Source organism: Micromys minutus (genome assembly GCF_963924665.1).
Source record: "Micromys minutus genome assembly, chromosome: 19".
NCBI classification, from domain to species: domain Eukaryota; kingdom Metazoa; phylum Chordata; class Mammalia; order Rodentia; family Muridae; genus Micromys; species Micromys minutus.
Window position 1 is genome coordinate 34,557,966 of NC_137954.1, and position 21,029 is coordinate 34,578,994.

The window sequence follows — 21,029 nt, forward strand, 5'->3', positions numbered from 1 at the left end:
CAGTGCCAGAGCCCTAGGCACAGGGGGCAGCTTTTGTGACCTCATAGGAGGTATGGGTGACTCTTGTCTGTGGGACCTTGCTGTAGTCAAAGATCAGAGACATACCCACAAGGGAGACTACCTCCCTAGGGAGGGAGCCAGGAAATTCACAGCTCCATGTAGCTCCACGTAGCTCCACAGTGTTACTCTGGAAGGATCACCATGAAGAAGGTCAAAAAGAAAAAGTCTGATTCCAGGCGCCGCAGGAATTCCATTTCACCGCAGACTAGCTCCGAATCCTCACAGCAGCCCAGCTCAGAAACCCCGCCATCATGTCCGGAGCCCGTCTCGCCACCACAGCCTTGCCAGGAGTCCACCCCATCACAGCATGAGCATAAACCGCAACAGCCTACACCACAGCCTCTCCCGCCTTCAGAAAAACGTGCCTCATCGAGCCTGGTACCCGTGGAACCTAAACCAACTTCATGCAGGAAAGCAGGTGGGCAGACTTCCTGCTTTAAGCAGTTCTAGCCTTCTTGCTGATAAAGTCCCAGAGCCACCAAAGGCCGGCTCTTGTCAGGTGCTAGTTGTATATATAGTCAACATGCTAGCTGGGGCTACGTTTATGAACTGTGGAGGGGAGGGATTTTTTGAGGTTGTAGAATTCCTAGGTTTTCTCATTCTATAGCATCCCAGGTCTCACTGGAAACAGACGTGGATACATACTAACATTTATGGCTCCATGGGGAGACTCTCATTAGGAGTCAGTTAGCAACCATTCAGAAATTAAATGCAAATATGGTCAAAAAGAAAGGAAGCAGTGATGTGCCTTCTGGCTATTTTGTATCTGGCTATTCTCCTGAGAGGCCTGACCACCCCAAAGAAGATAGTACTGGGTGATGGGATGGGTGGCTGTGTAACAGCTTTTGGGAGAATTGGGGGTTCTGTTTGTCAGATAGAAGATAGGAGAGCTTTGTTTTGCTTTGCTTTGCTTTTCCATGTTACCCCAAGAGGTCTGACCTTGGACCACAGAGAGGATGGCTTCTGACTAACTCCTAGCTTCAGATAAACCACAAATAATGTTCTAATTCTTAGTATCTGTTCCAAATAGGCATCCTGTATTTCTGTTTGCTAAATTGTCATCCCTTCCCACAGACGATACTAGAAAAGGATCTGCTTAATGTATAAATCAAACCAAAAATGGAAAAAGAAATTGTCACCATTTTAATTTAATTTAGCTCTGTCTAAAATTAAATGTCTGGCTGGCTGTCAAAAAGTGTTCTCCATCTTCTCCGATAGCCAATGAGTGACAAAATCTTGGACAGTATCAAGGGGGCTCCGGTGGAGTTGGGAAGTGGGATGCTTCAGACTGCTGAGGATGATGAAGTTAGTCAGCTGACCACTGGTCATTCTTTCCATAACTAGTCCCCTACCCCGCCATCAAAGTCAATCTTATCTGGTACTACTGAGGGAGGACATATACCTTTGTCCTCAAAAGCAGCCCTTGGTATGGTTGAAAGTGGGACTTCAGTCTATTCCGATTCCAGATTCTCCACCCTTAACCACAGCTGACCTTCCAAGAGCCCAGCTAGTCTCCCAAGGAGGAGGAGGAGGACATCTTTCTCTGACCTTTCCATGAACCATGACCAAGGTGCTCTATGTCCTTGAGCAAGCCACACACTCTGGGCCACAATAATCCTAAGACAGTAGAAAATGAACATGGGCCACAAGAGAACGAGAGCTCTAAATCCAAGGAATTGCCAGGAAAATGGGAACTCTGTGACTAAGGGCCAACCTTTCCTCGACATATGGTATTTTGTGTGTAATGTGAGCTTCAACCATGGAGATGAACATTTCTGGGTGAAAGCCTCAGAGCTGGTGTCAGTAGGAAGCAAAACGATCCTGTACCACATCTTTTAAATCTTCATGTGGTCGCTTAGAAAACGATGGGGTATTGAAGAGGCAAAGCAAGGAACGGCCATGGCCTATTGAATTTGTTAACTTTCTCATCACTGTGACCCAATATCTGAAATAACTGAAAGATTGGCATATGTTTTCAGGGCATCCGTGTATCATGGCAAGGAGCAGCTCACAACAAAGCAGCTAGGAAGTGGAGAAAGGGATTACATGAAGGGCCCAAGGCAAAATGTAACCTGCAAAAATGTGCAAAGATGTCCCACTGATGCCCTACCTCACCTCCTAGGATCTGCCTCTTAGCATTTACCAAGTCCCAATAATACGACTTCCAGAAATGTCCTGGAGACTGTGTCCCCGAGACCAAGAACCAGGCGCAGCCCTCATGTCTCTTTCTCTGTCCAGCAGTGCCTCTGACCTATGTGGCCCCACGCTCCTGCACCTGTGTGGCCTGCCCTGGCAGCTCCACTTGCTGGCGTCGTCTGGGGCTTTGCCATAGCCGAATCTTTGATGTCCTTCTGCCTCGGGACTGGTCATCCATGCCAGGGAGAGGATTCCCAAACCTCCTCACCTTCTACAGGTTCCTGAATGGGAGGGAGGGCGAAGAAAGCCTTGGGTGTATGGTTCCCAGTGCCAGGCTCTGTGCTTAGATCCTGATGGCAATCGTGTGTAACTTCCTCCAAAAGCAATCACAGGCCTTGCAAAAGCAAAGCCTTTCCTTCCAAATAACAGCTTCTCTGGTTCGGTGGGCAGGCTCTTTGTTGTACCTTTTCTCCATTTTTTTTCCACAGAAAATGTCATCCCTGAGAACATCCTCCCAGCCCACTGTAAACCCAGGAGCCTTGTGATTAAACATTGGTTGACGTTTGCTTTTTTTTTTTTGACCCGTACCATACTTACTAACTGCATGTTAGTAATCCCTGAAACTCATTGACTGATAAACCTGATCGTAACTCATAGGTCCCACTCAGAGTATGCCGTGCTATTTCCAGGAGTCTTCACAGGGGCCATGTTTTCCAGACTGGCCTGTTAGAGGCAGCCCCTTCCTTCATCATGACATCACCCAGTCTGTCCTACTGTTCCTCTCCACGGCACCTCCAGAGGCATGGTGTGTGTCATCTGCCCACTGTCACCCGTAAGAAGGCCCCTGTCCGTGTCTGTCTATGTTAAAAACAGACTGGAAATGTCCTCACTCTTGCAAGACTTGCTGGATCGTGTATTGGGGCTAGGAGAGGGGCCTCTACCCAAATAAACCACCCTGCTTATACGCAGGACTTCACAAAACCCCTGGAAGAGGTCCTCCCACTTGGGGACCTCGATACATCAGGAGAACAGCCCACCATCTCATCCTCCTCTCTTACCCTCTCCAGCTCCCTCTCTTGAATAATAATAGTACTAATGATACCCACACAGATACAAAGCTGGTTTGGGAAAAAGAGCATACCTAGAGTCAGAGAAACTATATTGAGTCCCAGCCAGGAAGAGTCCGCCCACCACTCACTCACACAGTATGTCCATTCATCCGCTGCCAGATGGTGCTGTGTGTTACCCTGGGTAAAAAATCAAATCCTACTCTGGGAGGACACTCGGTGCCACAAGGGACACTTAAACAAGATCTTCACCTTCTGTGCACCAATCAGGCAGTGTGTGGGGCAAGAGGGCTTCTGAGCGTTTCAAAGGGAGACAGTACCATATCTGGGACCACAGCATTGTGTGCCCAGTATGTGAGCCAACTCCAAAAGTATCCTTGGATCCCTCTCTGGCTGAGGATGGAAAGGAGGGGTGTTCTGGGCTATGGGAAAAGCCAAGACACGGTTCAGAGTTAGGAAAGCAAGAGAAAGGCATAGAATCCACAGCCAGGGCAAGATGAGTATTTATTTATTTTCCCATGTGAGCCCCTGCTTTTGCAGCCTCTACCTTCTCAGAGGACTTACAATAGGCATCCTTGGAGACAACCCCTCCTTCGGTCTGCTTTTTACCAGACTAGATATGGCGCTTTATGAGTGGTGTCCTGGCTTATACTCCTTCACTTGTCTACTGTCCTGACCTTGGCAGAGGGTGTAGCTGATATGCTATTTCCTGATATCTGAAGCTCTCTGAAATACCTAAGAGAGTTGCTGTGAAGCTTAAAGAGGACATTGAGTGGGAGGTGTCAGGTATAAGGCTGGCCACATCGTGGTCTGGACCACCCTCAGACCCTGTTTACCCCTCTAGGAATCCGTCACAGTCTTCAGACCCTTGTGCCCCAGGGTCTGAAGAGGGGTGGGAGCAATGTGTCCCTTTAGGAGAATGATCAGGAGGGAAACTCTGTAAGTTCTACTGTCTCCAGTACACAGATACTGAAACCTTTCTCCCCATCCCCCACCCCTTTCTGCTTTGCTCTGTAGAAAACCTTCAAGGAAACACTGCACTTCCCGGAACTCTCGTGCTTCAAGCTCTCGGAACTGTTGCTGTGGCTCTGGGGGCCCTGGGAGTTGCATACTTCATGACTGAATCCTTGTGAACTGAACCCCAGGCCCACGGTCCGGCAGGTAAGAGGATCAGCCCGTCCAGTTTCTCTAGCTGAGAATATCTCAAGGTGGATGAGGCCTTCAGGCCTTCAGCCTATCAGGGAAAGTTCCTCCTGATCTTTCGTGCGTCAAGATGGACCGTCGGGACTCTTTCAGGCCTCTCTGGAGACCTTTTATTAGAACCATCAGGACAAGGTCCCTACATACTCCTGTCCCCTGACCTACTATGGCTTCCCTAGTCCCAAATCTTAGAGAACTAACTTCTCTCATAGCATTTTTCCTCAGCTGATAATGAAGCAACCAAAGCAAAAGGTTCCTTTGGGACATTGAATATGGTCAAACTCAACACCATAACCAACTTCTGGGGGAAGGAGGTTCTATCTCATTCATTGGGTCTCTCGGCAATGGGGTGTTAACAGGAAAGGTGCAATGGCTGAGCCCAGGAGATGCTCTGGGACTTTACAAATAGTGCCATAGACTTGAGGTGAAAGAGAGTGGCTGACTTTGAAGAAACAAACAAGAAAAGGGAAGAGATCAGTGAAGAAGAAGAAGAAGAAGAAGAAGAAGAAGAAGAAGAAGAAGAAGAAGAAGAAGAAGAAGAAGAAGAAGAAGAAGAAGAAAAAGAAGAGAGGAGGAGGGGGAGGAGGAGGAAGAGAAGGAGGAGAAGGAGAAAGAAGGGAAGAGAAAGAAAGAAAAAGCCAAATAGAAGGAATTTGAATTCTAAAATAATTTACCTTTTTGTTTTGTTTGTTTTGTTTTTGCAAAAAGTGTTTAGCTATTGATGCCTCACAGGTAAGACTGTAGAGTGAAAAGCTGTTGAGATGGGTAGAAAGGAATTGATTGTGAAGCTAATGACTCAGACCCTGTCATTTATCGTTTCCTTACAGATCCAGTTTCCATCAAAGGATCTCACTTGTCACCAAAATAGACAGAGAGAAACTATCTCGTCTCTTTTCTTTATTTTTTTTTTTCTTTTTTTGAGACAAGGATTTGTTATGTAGCCCAGGCTAGCCTTAAGGTCACAATTCTCCTACCAGAGCCTCCAAAATGCTAGGGTTACAGGTATGTGCTACCACACCCAGCTAGAAATCAATCTTCAGTGTGTTTTACTCAGAAACAGAAAAGTTGGATCGGGTGCTCGCTTCGGCAGCACATATACTAAAAAGCTGGATTCAGCAGTCGGGAAGGTAAGTGCCTTAAGGTTCTGAGTCAGCATAAGTACCTACCATTTCCAGGCTTGGCTTCGCAACCAGGTGGAGCTGCATCTGCCACACATTCAACCAGACCATGCATTTTTATTTTTCAAGCAAGAACTGCAAGACTCAATTCAGTGCCTAATTTACCTAGTCAGCCCCACCTCAGGCCAGTTAATAGGAGCAGAAAGAACAAGCTAATATGAAGCCTGCATCCTGAGAGGCCAGGGCGCTGGACCCAACAGGGGTATCTATAGAAAATGGCTCCTCTTGGCATTACTAGTAATAGAGTCCTGACCTGCTCACACCCTGTGGCTAGTGATTTCTGCCCAGTGCTAGCTGGACTTTTTTTCTTCTAACCCTTAAATAGAATCTTAGTCTACAGAAATCCCAGCAAATACTCCTAGAAGAGGGGGTGATGGTAAGGAAGGGAGACAGACAGTACTGGGGACAGTGGCCTGGAGACCCACTGTAGCGTGGACCCTGCTGGTGTCACCCTGGAAGATTCCACAATACACCATCAGAGTAATCCCACCCAAAAGAGAACTAAGTACAGTACAGCCACTCCTGTCTACTGTCGATGGAGACCTACTAAGACGGAGGTGGCTGTAAGTCTCTCTGCCCTCCTGGAAAGGAAACCTGTAGGCAGAGAAGAACAGATGTCAGAGAGAGGCCGTCCCCAAGAAGTATGGGGCAGGTAAGGGTGGGCTAAGGACCTTCTCTTTAAAAATTGTCAGGGGTGTGGATTCTAGCCAGAAAGATCAGTTCCTGACAAGAGTCATTTTTACTTAGGGCTTCATGGCATGGCACCCTAAATATGCCACTCTCCATTAGGATTATTTTAAGTAGAAAACCATTGAGAAATAGAAGCTCATCTCTGCCCTCTCTGGTCGACCTGAAAACAGCATTTTTTCAGGTGGTGACCCCACCCCAGGAAGGGTGAACAGTCTTGTCCCTGAAAACAGCTCCCAGGAAAACCATCCCACACAAAGTGTGCCTTGTCCCCATACTGGTGCCCTTCCACAGTTGGCCACCATACACATTCAAACCTTTCATGGTTTCCCTACACAATTCTTGCTGTTTATGGAAATGCTCTGTATATACATCCTTCCTTTCTGCCATTGCTCTGTGCACAGGCGCTGCCTCATTAATAACTTGGTTTTCTCTTGCTAATCTGCCCTTTGTTGGCTTAATTTGGAGAGCATAGACAAAAAAAAAAATAAAAAATAAAAAAAATAAACACGTACCATGGGTAAATGTAAAAGTTTTTCTTCCTCCATATTATCTAGGAAGTTTTTCATCCCATCCCCCCAAATCTGCATGTTCAAACCTAAGCCAATGCCCAATATGTCAGTATTAGAAGGTGTGGACTTTGGAACATGGTTAGGTCATGAGGTAGTGTGGTGGTTTTCGTATGCTTGGCCCAGGGAGTGGCACTATTATAAGGTATGGCCTTGTTGGAGGAAGTGTGTCACTTTGGGGGTGGGCTTGGAGACACTCCTAGATGCCTAAGGATGCTTAGCCTGTTTCTGGCTTCCTTTGGATGAAGATATAGAACTCTCAGTTCCTCCTGCACTATGCCTGCCTAGATGCTACCATGCTTTTGTCTTGATGATAATGGACTGCACCTCTGAACCTATAAGTCAGCCTCAATTAAATGTTGTTATTTATAAGACTTGCCTTAGTCATGGTGTCTGTTCACAGCAATAAAATTCTAACTAAGACATAAGTTGGTACCAGGGACTGGGGTATTGCTGTGATAGGTCTGACCATGCTTTTGTTTGAAAGAATGTGGATTTGGGGACTTTGGTTTGGAAAGCTGTAGAAGGCTTTAAATGGGGTTTAATGGGCTACCCTAATAAGAATATGGAAGACTTTGTTACTGAGAGTGATTTGATATGTGTTGACTTGGATCAAGCGGTTTCAGTAGAGAAATTGAGTATGTGAATTCAGAATATTCAGTCAAGACACTGTTTTTGTAGAAACTGTTCTAGAGATAGCCAAGGTTGTACCTAGTGCTGCAGCTGGACTTGGTAATGTGTAAGAGTCACCCAGATGGTACTGGTTGTGAAGGCAAAAAGGGGTCATTTGGAGTAGCTGAGGCTTGGGACTGTGAGAGGCCATGGAAAGCCATTGGTGAAAGGGCGGCCTCAGTTGTAGTTGACAATCCGGGATTGAAGGGGTCCTGCAAAGGATTTGAGGCTTGGCACCATGAAAGGAGTCTATGAGAGGCTATTAGTGAAGCCTAGTTGCAACAGAAGACCCCAGTATATTAGAGATGCCAGTACCACGGGATGATCACCAAAGACTGCTCTTTCAGAGGTCCTGAATTCAAATCCCAGCAACCCCATGGTGGGTCACAACCATCTATAATGGGATCTGATGTCTTCTTCTGGTGTGTCTGAATACAGCTACAGTGTACTTATTATATATAATAAATAAATCTTTTTTTTTAAATGATATGACTAGCCAGCACCCATGCCAATGACTTTGAAATGCATTCTGGGAGTCAAAGATGAACATATGAACTCCTCAGTCCTGTGATCAAGGAACTACCTTGGGCTCTTGTACTGGGACCAAAGACACTGATGAACACTTGAAGTTAAGTATCTTCTTCAGGCTGTCTCTTGAGAGCAAAGATGAGCTGAGGATCTGTTTAAGCAGCATTTATACACCCCACAGGTGACTCCTAAGGCAAAAGGGATGTAAATGAAACCTTTATGAAAAGAGGGGAAACCCTATTCAAACAGGAGCAGCCAGGCCCCACACACCAAGGCTCTCAGCCCTCATGACAAAGAAAGCTGTATCCTTGAGCAAGAGGAGGCTCAAAGCTGGAAAAAGAGGCCTTCTTGGGCCTTGGATGTGAGTTTACCCCCACAAAGTTCTGCTCCCTGGAAACCTCCAGAGAGAGGTGACTTCCACACACATCCCAGCATCCACTGCTTTTGGCAAAGGCAGCTTCTTGCCTCCCCAGCTTGGAGCTGTTGGGGGGGGGGATGCAGTGTGGGTGCTTTCTTTCCTTGCCACCAGACTGCTCACAAACACAGAAAGACCTCATTCACAAGCAGGCTATTGAAAAGCTTTCTGGAAATGCAAATTATTCAACGGCAATTCTTCCTTTCAAACACCAGCGTTGGATTCTCCTGATCAGAGCTGCCAAGCAGGACAGGCATCCCAGAGCAGGAGGCTCCTGAACTCCTGTTTGCAGAAAAAGGCGGCAGAACTTGGGGCTGGTAGCCAAGCAGGACACTCACCCCTTTGTGGGGGGTCTACAGGTGTCGGACCTCTTGCTTTTTTGTAAACACTGCCCCATCCTGACCCCAGGCCTGCCTCTTTTGTCCCTACAATTGAGTGCCACATTAATCATGGGTGACTAAAGACTCAGCCCAGCAGTTGTTGCCCATCCAGAGAGCTGGATTAGCTACTAAATGAGCCAATAGCTCCCCTAACCCAAAGGCTCTGGGAAGTCTCCCACCCCAGACTCTGAGCATAACTCTCAGTAAGCATGAGGTTGGCTGAAGACGCACCTCCTGACCCAGCCTTCACCCAGTATCCTGGGCTCCCTACTCTCCCTGAGGATGAGGTGCTCTTTTTTCTCAGGCATCAGGAGTTACTGGGCCTGAGAGAACTGAAGAAAACAGGCTCTCCTCTCCATAATTCCCCATTCTCTACAAAAACAAAACAAAAAACCCAAATGGCTGTTTTTCCTCTGAATTCTGTAGACATATCAAAGATTTGTAGCCTGTTTCCACTTTCCAAGAGAATCTTTCACATAATCTCTTTGGTGTGGGTGGGTTTTTTTTTTTTTTGGACAGGGTCTCACAGTGTAGCCTTGGCTAACTTGAAACACACTGTATAGAGGAAGAAAGACTCAAACCCACAGTAATTATCCTGCCTGTCTCCTCAGTTTTGAATGTGTATCAGCATGCCCAGCTTTTTGTTTGTTTGTTTTTTTAAGATAGGGTCTTACTGTGTAGCCCAGGCTGGCCTAGAACTCATGATCCTCGGGTCTCAGCAACTCCAGTAGCACGGGAATAACAGATGTACGCCACCATACCCAGACAATGTCTCACAGTTGGGTGATGTTCCAGCATATGCCTGGTTTATAGTGTTCATGATGTATACACTATATGCTGTAGAGTATATCAAGTATAAGTTATCCAGACTTACATTAGTATGTGGCTCATTCTACCAATCACTGAATTCTATGGTATCAGTTACAGTCACAAATGAAGGAGAGAAAACCAGGTCCTTCTGCCTTAGACAAGGGGAATCTAGTGGCTTAAGTAACCATAGAACCCACAAGGAGCAGGCTTTGGGGTAGGTTTTATTCAAAACCTGGTTATGATGGCTGTGTTGGGGTAGAAAGATACAATTCTGTCCCCACCCATTAGAAGGGGCATGTCCTCCTACAGCGAAAGGCAGGTTAACAAAAGCACACTACATTTACTGAATTAGTTTATTTAACACTCAAGCCCTTCAGTACTGAAGAGCCTCTCGGTCTAATAAAGCATAGCTGTAATCCCACCATTAGGGAGGCATAGGAGGCTGGTCTGATTCAGTCCAGCCAAGACTACACAGCGAGACCCTTCCCCAAAACAGGAAATAAACAAGTAAATAGCCAAGCCTCAGGGAAGGCTATTTCCAGACTTGGGTTTGATGAAGCATAGACAGCCACACAGACATGTGACTGCACAGCACAAAGCTAACAGCCTGAAGAGAAAACCCAGAATTCTCCGATTCTCGTTGACCCTCCTGGCTATGGAACAGAACCATCTGGAAGGATAACCCTCAAGAGAGATTTACTGACTTTTAGATTTTTATGACTTAGGGAAAGATCTTTGAAGACAACTGCAGGTTTCTATGACTTCAGGAAGGAGGGGCAAACAGAAGACCAGAATGGCAGAAAGTCAGAGACGTGTTGCTTCTGAGACCTTCCGACCGCCTTTTATTTAGGTCGAAGAAGTATTCCAAAGCACCATACTTAGCAGGATTGTCTTCTGAGCCCCAACAGCTGCCGACTACCTAAGGCTGCAATAGATCTTTGTCCCCATCCAGAGAGAGTGCCCATGAGCCTGTCAATCACCTAGCATGCCAAGCAAATGTCCTAAACTCCAATCTTCTTGGATCAACTTATGTCACATGAACACTGATGGCTGGGACCAGTGACTCAGTTGGCTTATAGCACTCAGGGCCCACCAGTGAGTTAGCTTAGAATTATCTGCTTTGGAGCAAGCACGCTGCATGAGAGGAGGCAGAATTAGAATAAAACTCAAGCTATTTCCATAGAAAGCAATGAAATACTGAGGCCTTAACATGTGTTAATTCTCAGTATTCATTCTTTCCATTAAACATTTTTCCCCAAGGGATCTACATACAGGTCTCTCCAGTGCCTCACTTTTGTAAATAGCACAATGGGTATCCGCCAACAGACATTTTGGCAAAAGCTCCCAATGCTGTTTCCCTCTGAGCTCTAAGTCTTGCCCCTGTCCGTGCCTACTCTTCAAAGTTGCCTTACCCTTCTCCACACAGTCTACCCCACCCCAAGCAGGCCGCCTCACACCTTCACAATCATTTCCTACCCAGACTGATCCAGATGGCTTTTTGAGGTTAGAAAATCTGAAACTTCCTTCTCATCCCACGATGGTGAAGAGTGATGGGGAGTATTCACATTAAATCAGAAATCCGAATCAGATTGACCCGGCCACCTCATGGTTTTTAATATAATTCTTTAATCTAATTACTTTAAGCCAAGCACGTTCCTGATAGAAACTTGTTTGGTGACCAAGTATATTGCTTTTCCTGTATTCATGCAATGGGGAAACCTGGAAGTCTATAGAAATAGGACTGGGATGGATACTGTAATGTGCTGCCCATGGATGAGCTGTCTCTTCCGGATGCTGCTAGCCACTTATATCTATACCTCCATCTGGGCATTGTTTTAACTAAAGAAAGCTGCCTCACTCAAGATCATACCACTTCCCAAAAGGCAGGGTAGGTTGAAGGACATCTGTGTATGACTAAAAGAAACCCTGGATCCGAGCCTCAGTTGAGGGTAATGCTGGCTGGAAGACCATCCCAAATGAATAAGAATGAATGAGGTAGGGGGCTGGAGAGATGGCTCAGTGGTTAAGAGTACCGACTGTTCTTCCAGAGGTCCTGAGTTCAATTCCCAGCAACCACATGGTGGCTCACAACCATCTGTAATGGGATCTGATGCCCTCTTCTGGTGTGTCTGAGGACAGCTACAGTGTACTCATATAGATATAATAAATAAATCTTTTAAAAAAAAGAATGAATGAGGTAAGAAAAAAAAAAAACAAGAAAAAAAAGAAAAAAAAAAAAAAAAAGGACATAACAGCCCTTAGGTAAAGTTGAGGAAGGGTATATTGTAGATACGAGGGAGGGCACAGCCAGAGGCATCTGGAAGGGTCCAGACTAAACCAGGCCATAAGTGGAGAGTAGGAGAATGGAACATTCATGACATGAGAGTCCCAAATAACCAACCAACCTACCTACCTACCTACCAACCAACCAATAAGAAGCCATCTCCAAGGTTAGCAACTTAAAGCAATAATGTGCTATTTCCCACAAGAACACAGGATTGTCTGACTCTCAGCCTTGTGGTTTCTCTCCCCAATGTCTGCATTGACCAGCGCCTCTTTACACACAGCTGCTGAATTCCAAGAGTGTTTCAATGGGACACTCCGAAGGAGGCACATATCCATGTTTCAAGCTGGCTTGCCTTATGTTGGTTAATGTCTTGTTAGCCATGCCCCAGGTCCCATACAGAACTCCACAGGAATGTCCTTCCCCCACCCCCGGGGGGGCACCAGTTCAATAATCTATCACAATCTGCCTTCCAACTCTCTCAGTGGCCCATATCTACTTGTAAAACAAGTCATCCCTAGAACAAAACCAGACTTCCAGGGAATACTTTTAAAACAGAGACACAGGTTTGAAGCCTAAAGAGTCACCGTTAAAAGGTGATTCCGGTGAGGTTTTTCAAGGGCTAGTCCTGGTTAAAAAGCTACAAGGACTGATTGTCTCCCTAGCACACAAAGAAAAAGTAGTAGGGGGGGCAGAGACATACTTCAGGATTCTCTCATTCAAACAGGCTGAGTTAGGACAAGAGAGTGCATTGTAACCATCGGTCCACCGCCCATTCTAAAAAATCTAAAACTCTTTTACTTAATTGGTGGCTCAGGCAGGGGACTGACCTAAGTCCTCTGCTCATGGATTGCAGTTGTACAGTTAGGTCTTCTGGTGGGACTCCTCACAGTGGGGGCAGGGGCTGGTCTCACTCCGTTGCTTTTTTAGAACCCTTTCCTTCTACTGGGATGCCTCATCTAGGCTTAATAGGAGAGGCGGTGCCTATTCTTAATGCAGCCTTGATGTGCCCTGTGGGGGTCAGGGATGGGAGTAAGGAGGGATGGGGAGGAAATCAGGTAAATTTAATTCGTTGTTATTGTTGTTGTTGTTTTTCAGACAGTGTTTCTCTATATAGTCCTGACTTTCCTGGAACTTGCTTTATAGTCCAGGCTGACCTTGAACTCACAAGATCTGCCTGCCTCCGCCTCTCGAGTGCTAGGATTAAAGGGAGGGGCCCCTACCACCAGGCCTCTGTTAGCTTTTTAACTAACCCTCTTGACCTTAGTTCCAGTATTTTTTTCAGGACTCAGAATAGGCACCTTTCATTTATCTATGCCCTTGAACTCCAGCTTGCCTGCCCAGCCCACCTCTTCCAACCCTCCTTTCCTCCTGTCTCTGAGAGATCCGTTCCTCACCTACCGAATCTCTCCAGTCCAGGAAGAGGTTTGGTTCTCTAGTGCTCCATTCACCAATCACACCCACACTTGAGCAGCTACAGAATGCAGGAAGAAGTTCTGCTTATTTGAACAATGTTCCTCTCAACCTTGTAGTGGTATAAGAGACCTTCCATCTTCTCCCCTGTGCAGTGAGCACGGCCCCAGTGAAGCCCATTGCCTACAAATGCCCTTTCCTCCGGGTAGACTGAACTGTCTCCACAGAGAATGGGCAACTCTCTGGGATTAGAGATAGAAGCTGCTGGCTTTGAAAGCTCACTCAAAGCCTCTGTGGTTCAGAGGCTCAGGGCTACCAAGCCAGTGAAGCTACTGGGAATTTCTATGAGAATAGAGCCAAAGAAGCCTGGTAACCTTGTAACTACATTGGGAACCAAATTCCCAACAAGTGAACCCTTTGGGAGGGAGGGTTAAAACGTGTGTAAGACATCCAAACTAAAGCAATCTGAATAAGGAAGGATCAATCCATACAAGTTGATAAAGACCATGGTTGCATAACCATGTTGGGCCAGGACTGTTTCCCCAGCCACAGAAATTTAGGCTCGACCTCCTTCTGGATCAGGCCAACTGGATTTCAAAAGAAATTTAAACCAAGTGGCTTTGGAATCCCTGTGATGCTAATTAATAAGTCACCTGTGCCTCCTTAAGAAGTCAGAGACTCACAGATTGCATTGCAGCCTACCTGGAACTGTGGCAGGACTACAGGATGGTCAGTGCTGACACTCTCCGCACATAGGATTGTCCCCTCTAGCTTTCTCAGGTGGTACAGGTACCCCTCTTCCCTTCCTCCTGACACTAGTAAGTATTCCTGGGCCCAGCAGGAACACTGTAGGGGCTTCTTACCACATTTTGTTTTGTTTTTTATTGATTTTTTAATGTTTCCGGGTTTTGTTTTGTATGTATATTTTGCATTTTGAATATGTCTGCATGCTATATGCATGTCCGGTACCTGCAGAGTCCAGAAGGGATCATGAGATTTCCCCCCAAGAACTGGAGTTATAGATAGTTGTGAGTTGCCATGTGAGACCTGGGAAAGCAACCCATGTCCTCGAAATGGGACCATTCTTAACAGCTGTGCCATCTCCCCACCCCCTCCCTCTTTACCCACTTTCATCAAGTAAACCTAAGAGGATGGCCTCTGAATGAATGCCAGCTGGCATGGAAATATGTTTTTCTGGAGCCAGATTGAAACCAGCCCTAGCCAAGTAGACAAAGAAATAAACTCTTACAATCCTAGTGCCCAGTCTGGGTCATGCAACGGCCAGAACACAGCCTGGGGGCTAGCCACCGAGCACTTACAGTTCCTACCAGGATGTTTTCAGTCTGTACTTTCCTCCTACTGATCTTATTCTTCTATGAATGAAGTCCTGTGGCTTCTCTGATTTCTACTCCTCAGGAAGCCCCCAGTCTCGCAGTTCCCACCTACGACTATATGGCTCATAAAACATTAGTCATGCCCTTAACACGAGAGACAGCTCAAAGGAAGAGAGGCAGGAAGAAAAGGAAGAAAGAAGGATGGAAACCATTGGTTGGCACACACCTTTAATTCCAGCACTCAGGAGGCAGAAGCAGAGGCAAGCAGATCTCTGTGAGTTCGAGACCAACATGGTCTTCAAAGTGAGTTCAGGACAGCCAGGGCTGTTACACAGAGAAACCTCTTCTCAGCTCCCACCCCACCCCCAAAAGTGAAAACAGGCAGAAAGAAGCAAAGCAATGAAAAGGAAGGAGAAGTCAAACAAAGGGATCAAAATTACGCTCTTTGTTTTCCAAAGTAGTCCTTTCTTGACACCCTTGATCCCCACTTAATGGGGGACCCAAATGGTTTAAGTAGACAAGAAAGGCAAATGGTTTCAGAAATCCCAATCTCCAATTACAACCATAAGGAAGAGCTACTTTGTTTTATGTGGCTTCCTCGGGTGTGGATGACCAGGAAGAAGAAAGATTCTTGGCATTCTGCCTCGTTTTTTGTTTTTTAAAGGCCTTTGTAATTTCCTGTTAATTTCCTACTAGAACCTTGGCTGTGTAAATAACACAGGTAAAGATAAACTCACTGGCCCTGAACTACAACCTTTGTCCAACATTCCCTCCTCTATCTGTTCTATCTCAAATCCTATCCCACCTCTGGAAAGTTTGGAATTTGTTACCTGGAGATTAAGAGCTGGGGCGGGAGTGGGGAAGGAGAGAGAGAGAGAGAGAGAGAGAGAGAGAGAGAGAGAGAGAGAGAGAGAGGAGTAGACCGTTCATGAAGCCCAGCCTTACCAGGAAGTGATCATCAATCATCTCCTTAAAGAAGTGGGATCAATTCCTTTCCTGTTCACCTGACTTGCCCTGGCCCTACCATCCTCTTAGCTTGTGCCCACTTTCAAGGTGGTAATGTCCTACAGAGGAAGGAGGGGAGGTTAATAGGGATGCTAAGAAGCTAATGTAAAAACAGGAGAAACACCCACACGCCTCCACTTGGAGAGAGGGGTGTGGAAGGGAGGGAGGGAGGAGCGGGAGGAGGAATCAGGGCCAAGTTAACACCTCAGGCAGTGTTCTCCGGTCTGGTGGGAAACACTAGTATGCAGGCAGCCCCGCCCCTATGCCTGGTACTGGTAGGCAAAGCCAGAAACTAGACAAGAATGAGGTGAGAAGCTCAACAAAGAAGTCTGGCACTCCCTTCTCCTCCTTTCAGGAGTTAAGGATCCTAGCTCTAGAAAAGAGCAGAGGCCAGGAGACAGAGCCAAGGGGCTGGGCACTCACTGGCTGGAGACTGCAAGCTTTTGACAAGAGCGTATCCCTCATGCTTGCCGTATGTCCCAGTTAGGTTTCTATTGCTGTAACAAACACAGTGACCAAAAGCAACTTTCAGAGAAAAGAGCTTATTTCATCGCCCAGGTTACAGAACTTCACTGAGGGGGAGTCAGGGTAGGAACTCAAAGCAGGGATACAGAGGTGGACATCCGAAGCAGAGGCCGTGGAGAAGTTGCTGCTTATTGGCTTGCTCCTTGTGGATTGCTCATCCTTCTTTCTTATACCACCAGGGCCATCTGCCCAGGAGTGGCACCAACCACAGTGAGCTGGGCCTTCCCATATTAATCATTAATCAAGAAAAATGGCACCCAATTATTATTCTTGTAGCCCTGACAAAAGTGACCGAAAGATGAGTTTATCTTGGCTCACGGATTGTGAGCACAGTCCACAGATGGGGAAAGCATGATATTTGTAAAGGTATTTTAAGTCTAAGTCTTATATCTGGAAGAACCAGGCATATTTTCAACAACCTTGTGAGATCTAAAGGTCAAACTCAAGTCATGAAGCCTGCAAATAAGGTCTCTACCCACTGAACCCAAACACATCATTTTAAAGACATAGTTCCGTCCCCCCAGGCTTTGTAGATGCTTATAACAATAGCCTATATTCCCCTTTTGCAAGTCCCCAACATCTTGACAGTTCCAAATTACTCAAAAGTGAAAGGGTAGTGTCTCTTCCAAGATTCACATAATCTCTTGACTCTGAGGCCCTATAAGACAAAAATTATAAATTATATACTTCCAATATACAATGACACAAAATGAACATTCTCATTTCAAGAAACGAGAAATGAGCACACAGCAAAGAAAAATCAGGCTAAGCTTAAAGAAAGCCCACTAGGAAAAATACCAAGCTCTTCAACTCTGTCTGTCCTGAATGTGAAGTGCTCTAGAACAGTTGGGCTTCTACAGTCATAGGTAGCCCCATCTCCCCAGTTTTGCTGACTGTGGCACACAAAGCCTCTCCACTGTTCCACTCTCTGTTTGCAGTCTTTCTTGGTAGATATCCCACAGTCCTGGCATCGCCAAAATGAGTTCCCCCTGGCAACCAAGGCTTCGCCTTCACAGGGTTATGAAATAACCTCTCGGGGGTCTCCTTGCAGGGAATATGACCCTGTCATACGTTGCCTGGCCTCATGTATTTCAGAATGGCGTAAGTCTCCATTACTTAACTCTTGCTCTTTGCAGACCTGTAAAGCTTGCATCACATGGATGACTATGCCAAGGTCTGATGCCACAGTGAGAGGTAATCTACTACAATTATAGGGCCCTCTGGGCACCTTGGCAGCCAACCCTAGTAGCCAACCACAGGGGGTTATTTCCAAGCATGGAATCCTTTTAGTTGCATTCCAAGTTGAGCCTCTCTTCTTTCAAATGAATTTGCACTTTCAAAAGTTAGAATATTTTTTTTTAAATAGATTAGTTTATGTGTCTGAGTGTTTTGTCTACATGTATGTCTACATGTATGTCTACAGCCAGAAGAGGACATAAAATCCCGTGGGGCTACAGTTAGGTTGTGAGTTGTGTGTGCGTGTTAGGGATTGAACTCAAGATCTCTGAAAGTAAAGCCAGTGCTCTTAACTGCTGAGTTATCTCTCCAGCCCATATTTAGATTCTTTAACAGGTGGAGTCAAGCTACCTTTTCTCTTATCGTGAGGACTAAATTTCTTCTTAGTTCTGCTAAACTCCCCCACAACTGCAGCTACTTTCTCTGACCCTTCTTGCCTGCAGCTTTTAAGCTCATTCACATTCCTATCCTCACCGCATGGTGTGTGCGTTTCTCAGATCTTGCTCCCCACTTGCTGCTCCTTCTCACTGTAAACCTGGATAAGAGCAATGATCAGTGACTACGGCACAGTCTGAATGCTATACTGTCTTAAAATGCCCTCTGACAAACAAACTAGCCCATTACTTTTGAATTCAGTTTTGCACAAGTTCTCAGGACATACACAGAAGGCAGTCATAGTCTTTCACGAGTGAATAAGCCCTCCTCCAGCTCCTGGCAGAATTCCTGCTCCCATTTGGAAGCTCTTGAGTACAATCTACTGTCTTCCTTTATGGTGTTCTGGTCTTCTGCTTACCCACCAGAATGACCCACTAAGCCTGTTCAGAGTATTTTGGGCTTCTCTAGCACACAGTCCTAGATTCTTCCACATCCCTTCCAAAAACCAACCCAACAAATTCCACATCACAGGTCAGGTTTATCCCAGAAACAGCTCTTTTGAGTAGCAATGTTCCGTACTAGTTGTTTTTTCTAGTCACTGTGGCAAACTATCTGACAAAAGCAACTTAAGGACGAACGTGTTTATTCTGGATCACAGTTTGGGGTGTAGTCTCTTGCGGCTGGGGACAGCAAGAGCAGCTTTGCTATAGTGACAAGAGCCTGAAGCAGCTACTCACATTGCTTCCAGGGAGGAGGAAAAGGAACAATGATTGGTTCTCAGTTCTATTTTATTCAGTTTGGGGCTCAGCCCATGTGCGTGCATACACTCCTGTGTGTATGAGTGTGTGTGTGTGTGTCCACCCATGTTTAGGATTGGCCTTTACTCTCTTAAAACCTCTCTGGACACACCTCACAGACATGCCCAGAGGTATGTCTCTTGGGTGATTTGACATCTTGTTGACAATGAAAATTAACCATAACCAGAACAGACTGCTGCTGAGTACTCCTAGACTCTCATCTCCTGGCCCTTAGGACTCTTTGCATGCTGGGATACCACCACTGAGCTATACTGCCAACCCCCTAGTCTCTTAATGGAGTGTTTGATTTTTGTTTTTTCTCTGGTACTACAGTCAAGCTCTTCAGAGGGAGATCTGATGCCTGGAGCTTCCGCTGCTGTTTTGGTGGTGTGATGAGAGAGCAGTCACTGTTCTAAAAACTGAGTCGCCAAAGATCTAGAAAAAGAGGTCTTCTCCGTTAGCCACTAACTGTATACCATCAATTACCTACAAGACAAAAAACAAAAACAAACAAACAAACAAAAAACTATACTCTCATGTGTGTGATGTCACTATTTCAGTGTGGCATTAGCACCGAGGTGAAGTTTAATTTCTATGCCTTATAAGTCCTCTATTTCAGACTTTATAGAGAGCTAATTCTTGTTTCTCCTAAGTTTATGTTTCCCCTACCTAGGCTAGCAACTGTTGCACCTGGAAGAGGGGAAAGACCACATCACCTTATATCACTTTTAGGAGCCTACGGAATGCAGGCTCAGCTACTATGGCATTATAATGTGGTCCTGACCACACCCCATGTGCCACCCTCCTATTTCAGTAAATCCTGAGTCTTCTTCCGACCACTGCTCGTCACTCAAGCAGGATGCAGTGGGAGGAGGGGATACTAAGTGTCACTGTCATGTGTTTATAATCCCTTTCCTGGATGGTACAGCTCTGTTCTGCCACTGGGCATCACAGTGGAGGTAGAGTAAAGAATGGGGTAGGGTGGGCAAGTGTGAGGTTATTTGCTTAATATAACCCCTTTTATTGTCCTGGATAGAGGAAATGTGGGAGTTTCCATTGTTTTTATATTAAAGTGTCATGGTCCACATTTCCTTGTCCCTTGCTTCTGGGATATGCTCAGAGCTGTGCACACAGAAGAGCCCAGGGCTACAAACTTATCTCAGCTAAACATTATTTTTTCCAACAACGCAGACCACCATCTGAAGCTGTCTGTTGTGGTGTGTTCGTTTATGTCTCTGCCCCCACCCAGCCCTCACTAGGTGTTCTCTCTATGGAGGTGAGCATGCCAGCATCCCACACCTACCTTTAGATCAATGGCTCTCAACCTTCTTAAGGATGCAAACTTTTTATACAGGGACTCATGTTGTGGTGACTCTCAACCAAAAAGCTCATTTCATTGCTATAACTTTGTTACTATTATGCGCCGTAAGAATGTTTTCTAAGGTGTTGAGGGACCCCTATGAAAGGGTCATTTGACCCCTAAAGGGGTCACAAGCGATGGGTTATTCTAGATCTCTGCTCTAGATTCTGGTCCATGGGGAACAATAGCCCCATATTACATCAGACAGTACCTAATTCAACAAGTATTTGTGGAAACGCTGACCTTGATCCATTGGGAGGAAGTATTGGAGGATGAGGAGAACTGGTAAAGCAGGACCCCTGTGTGATGGTCAATTCTAATTGTCAACAGAACACAACCTAGAATCGCCTGGGAAGCAAATCTCAAAGAGGGACCCTCTAGGTCAAGTTGCCCCCGTGAACAAGTCTGGGGATAGCCGGGATTATCTCGATTGCCTTAATTGACTTGGGAAGACCCAGCCTGAAAGTGGGTAACACCATTCATTGGTGTGATTGCACAAAAGTGTTCATATCTTTTCACCCATGGCTGTGGGTGCGTTGTGGCCAGCTCCTGCCTCTGTGACTTTCCTCTAGTGATGAACTAAAACCAGGAACTGTGAGCTAAAATAAACCTTTTTTTCTCATCTGTAAATTGTTTGGGGTTAAGGTACTTTTATAACAGAAACAGAGAGGAAGGTGGGATGCCATGCTTCCTTTCTCTTTCCTGTTCTCACCCACTCTTCTGCTCCAAAGTTTACACCACTGGAAAAGCAGGCCCTGGCCCCAAGCCCTGTTGGACTCCTACAAAATAGCTCCAGAATCTAGGAATGGTGGTACAGACTGTAATCCTAAACTGAGGCTAAAGGGTCTCCAGATTCTAGGCTAGGCTAGTGAGATCGTGTCTCTGGAGAAAGAAAAAAAAATCTGAGACTGGAGAGATTAGTTCACCAATTAAGAGCACGTACTGCTTTTGCAGAGGACCTGGATTGGGATCCCAGCACCCGTGTAGTTGATCATAAC

General features: G+C 45.9%; 1 protein-coding gene across 1 annotated transcript; it reads left to right on the forward strand.

Annotated features, from left to right (window-relative positions):
- Positions 1-201: 201 nt before the first annotated feature.
- SPATA3 (spermatogenesis associated 3) lies at positions 202-4,386 on the forward strand (the record flags this gene model as incomplete). The annotated part of the gene is made up of 3 exons (XM_080933252.1): positions 202-478; positions 2,299-2,473; positions 4,281-4,386. The coding sequence occupies 3 exons, from the start codon at positions 202-204 to the stop codon at positions 4,384-4,386; spliced, it is 558 nt and encodes a 185-aa protein (XP_080789378.1).
- Between the last annotated feature and the right edge of the window lie 16,643 nt (positions 4,387-21,029).